Source organism: Triticum dicoccoides, chromosome 3A (genome assembly GCF_002162155.2).
Source record: "Triticum dicoccoides isolate Atlit2015 ecotype Zavitan chromosome 3A, WEW_v2.0, whole genome shotgun sequence".
Taxonomy (NCBI): Eukaryota; Viridiplantae; Streptophyta; class Magnoliopsida; order Poales; family Poaceae; genus Triticum; species Triticum dicoccoides.
Window position 1 is genome coordinate 658827632 of NC_041384.1, and position 1929 is coordinate 658829560.

Sequence of the window (1929 nt, forward strand, 5' to 3'; positions counted from 1 at the left end):
AGTGCCGAAAATTCATAGGCTCCTTGCGCTGGTTCAAGTCTGTGTTTCAGTACACCAAACTACTGACCGAATGAGAAGGGGGAGAAGTTTTATTACACCAGAGCAGTTCTTGATGAGAAACCAAACTAACATGATTGATTCTATTGAATAATTATTTTAATCCAGGACCCTAGTAGGCACATATTGACATCCTACCTGAAGGTCAGCAATTTTTACCTAATAAACCTCCAAACTGAGATGGTTCACCTGCTTGTGAAATTTGTAGACGTCGTAGCTGATGGCTATGGTGTGCCCTTCATTTTTCAGAATCATCATGATGCTAACGGTTATACTAGCTCGGTATCAGCCCCTTGTGATCTGTTGCCATCATTGACAGGTTCTAACTTCTAGTAACACACAAGAGACTGGAATATTTATCACGAGAAGCTTTATTCTTGTTCACGATCAGCGCTTATTTAAGCGCTGCACGCGCGCACGATCGGGGCTGATAGCCGCCAAACACGCACGCCTGCATACGCTATACGACTGTGCGCAACATCACACATACATATATATGATGCCGACATATACACACATCGTAGTGTGCTCCGTAACGTGTAAGCTTAGTCATCGGCCCTGACGACGAAGTTCTCCTTGCGCTCGTGGAACTCGCCGGTGCGGGTGTTGATGTCCTCCTCCAGCCTGCTCTCGCGCACCTCGAAGTGGCCGGAGCCACGGCCGTGGTGACCGTGGTGACCATGGCGGCGGCCGGCGGTGTCGAACTCCTGCACGAACGTCTCCTTGACGATGTGCTCCTGCACGCCGCCGCAGCCGCGGCGGGCCGGGTAGCCCACCGCCCTCACCTCCTCCGAGCAGTAGTCCACCTCCTGGAAGTGCGCCATGCCGATCTACTGATGTGCTTGGGTTTGTGTATGTTCGTGCGTTGTAGGACCCGAGTTGTGCAATGTTGTGGGATGAGGTGCGCTTTTATAGTGTGGTTCCGTGCATGAGTGGGGCAGGGAATTTCCTCGCGAAAGACACATCTGCACACTGCTTTCTGCTTTCTTCCTTCACTTTTTTCTAGCATCCTCTAAGAATTTTTGGCCAGGAGGATCGATACCTTGGCGGCTTTGGTGCCCTTTTTACGTTTCAGTAATTCAGTTGGACATTGGGAAAAAGAACTAATTAAACGGCTCACACTGATCTGCATTTTTTTGGAGTCTACTCACACTGATCTGCTGTTTGCTCGCAAAGAGAGCTATTTTAGCAGTAGCTCCGTTGCCTCTCTGATCTTGGTCATGTTGCTTCTGATCGATCTAGTAACTTTATGGATATAAATCAGATCCCATTTAAACCCACTTATATTGTCTAACAATTTAATAATTGTTTTTAAAATAAACCATCGAGCTAGCTAAAGCTAACCAAAACGGACTAGCAGGGGCCATATTTATTTGCCGTTTACATCTCTGTAGCTTGCAGAGGCAAGCATCGGTCTATCATGATCGACTGAACATTTCCCACCTCTTAGTTAGTTTAGCGTTAGTTTCTCCAACTCGTAAGAGAATTTGTTAGTCCAAATTCAGTTTTTTCGTACAAGAACGGAAAACAACCTGGTGATTAGCAACGTGAGCAGCCAACAGACACGTCTCGATGCTCATGTCTTCTAGGTCACCTTCAAGAGTGGTTGCCAGTCATGTAAGAATAAACTTATCTCTTGCAAGTGGGAATATATACTTGCGTCTCGCCTTGCACTACGTTAGGAAGGACAGAAAGATGCGCTCCGTCGAATGAAGGATCTGGTACAGAATAGTCACCAAGTTAACTCACATGCATGGTCATGATAAACCATGATACCACTTGAATTGCTAAGGGCATCTCCAACTGCGTCCCCAAATCGGACGCGTCTTTGGACACCGATACGAAAGCCGGCCTTCCAACACTATTCATCAA

At 47.0% G+C, this 1929-nt stretch overlaps 1 protein-coding gene across 1 annotated transcript; it reads right to left on the minus strand.

The window, feature by feature from the left end:
- Positions 1–405: 405 nt before the first annotated feature.
- On the minus strand, positions 406–934 carry LOC119270018. Its single transcript, XM_037551961.1, has one exon. It carries the CDS (start codon positions 879–881, stop codon positions 603–605), a length of 279 nt encoding a protein of 92 aa, XP_037407858.1. The 5' UTR covers positions 882–934; the 3' UTR covers positions 406–602.
- Between the last annotated feature and the right edge of the window lie 995 nt (positions 935–1929).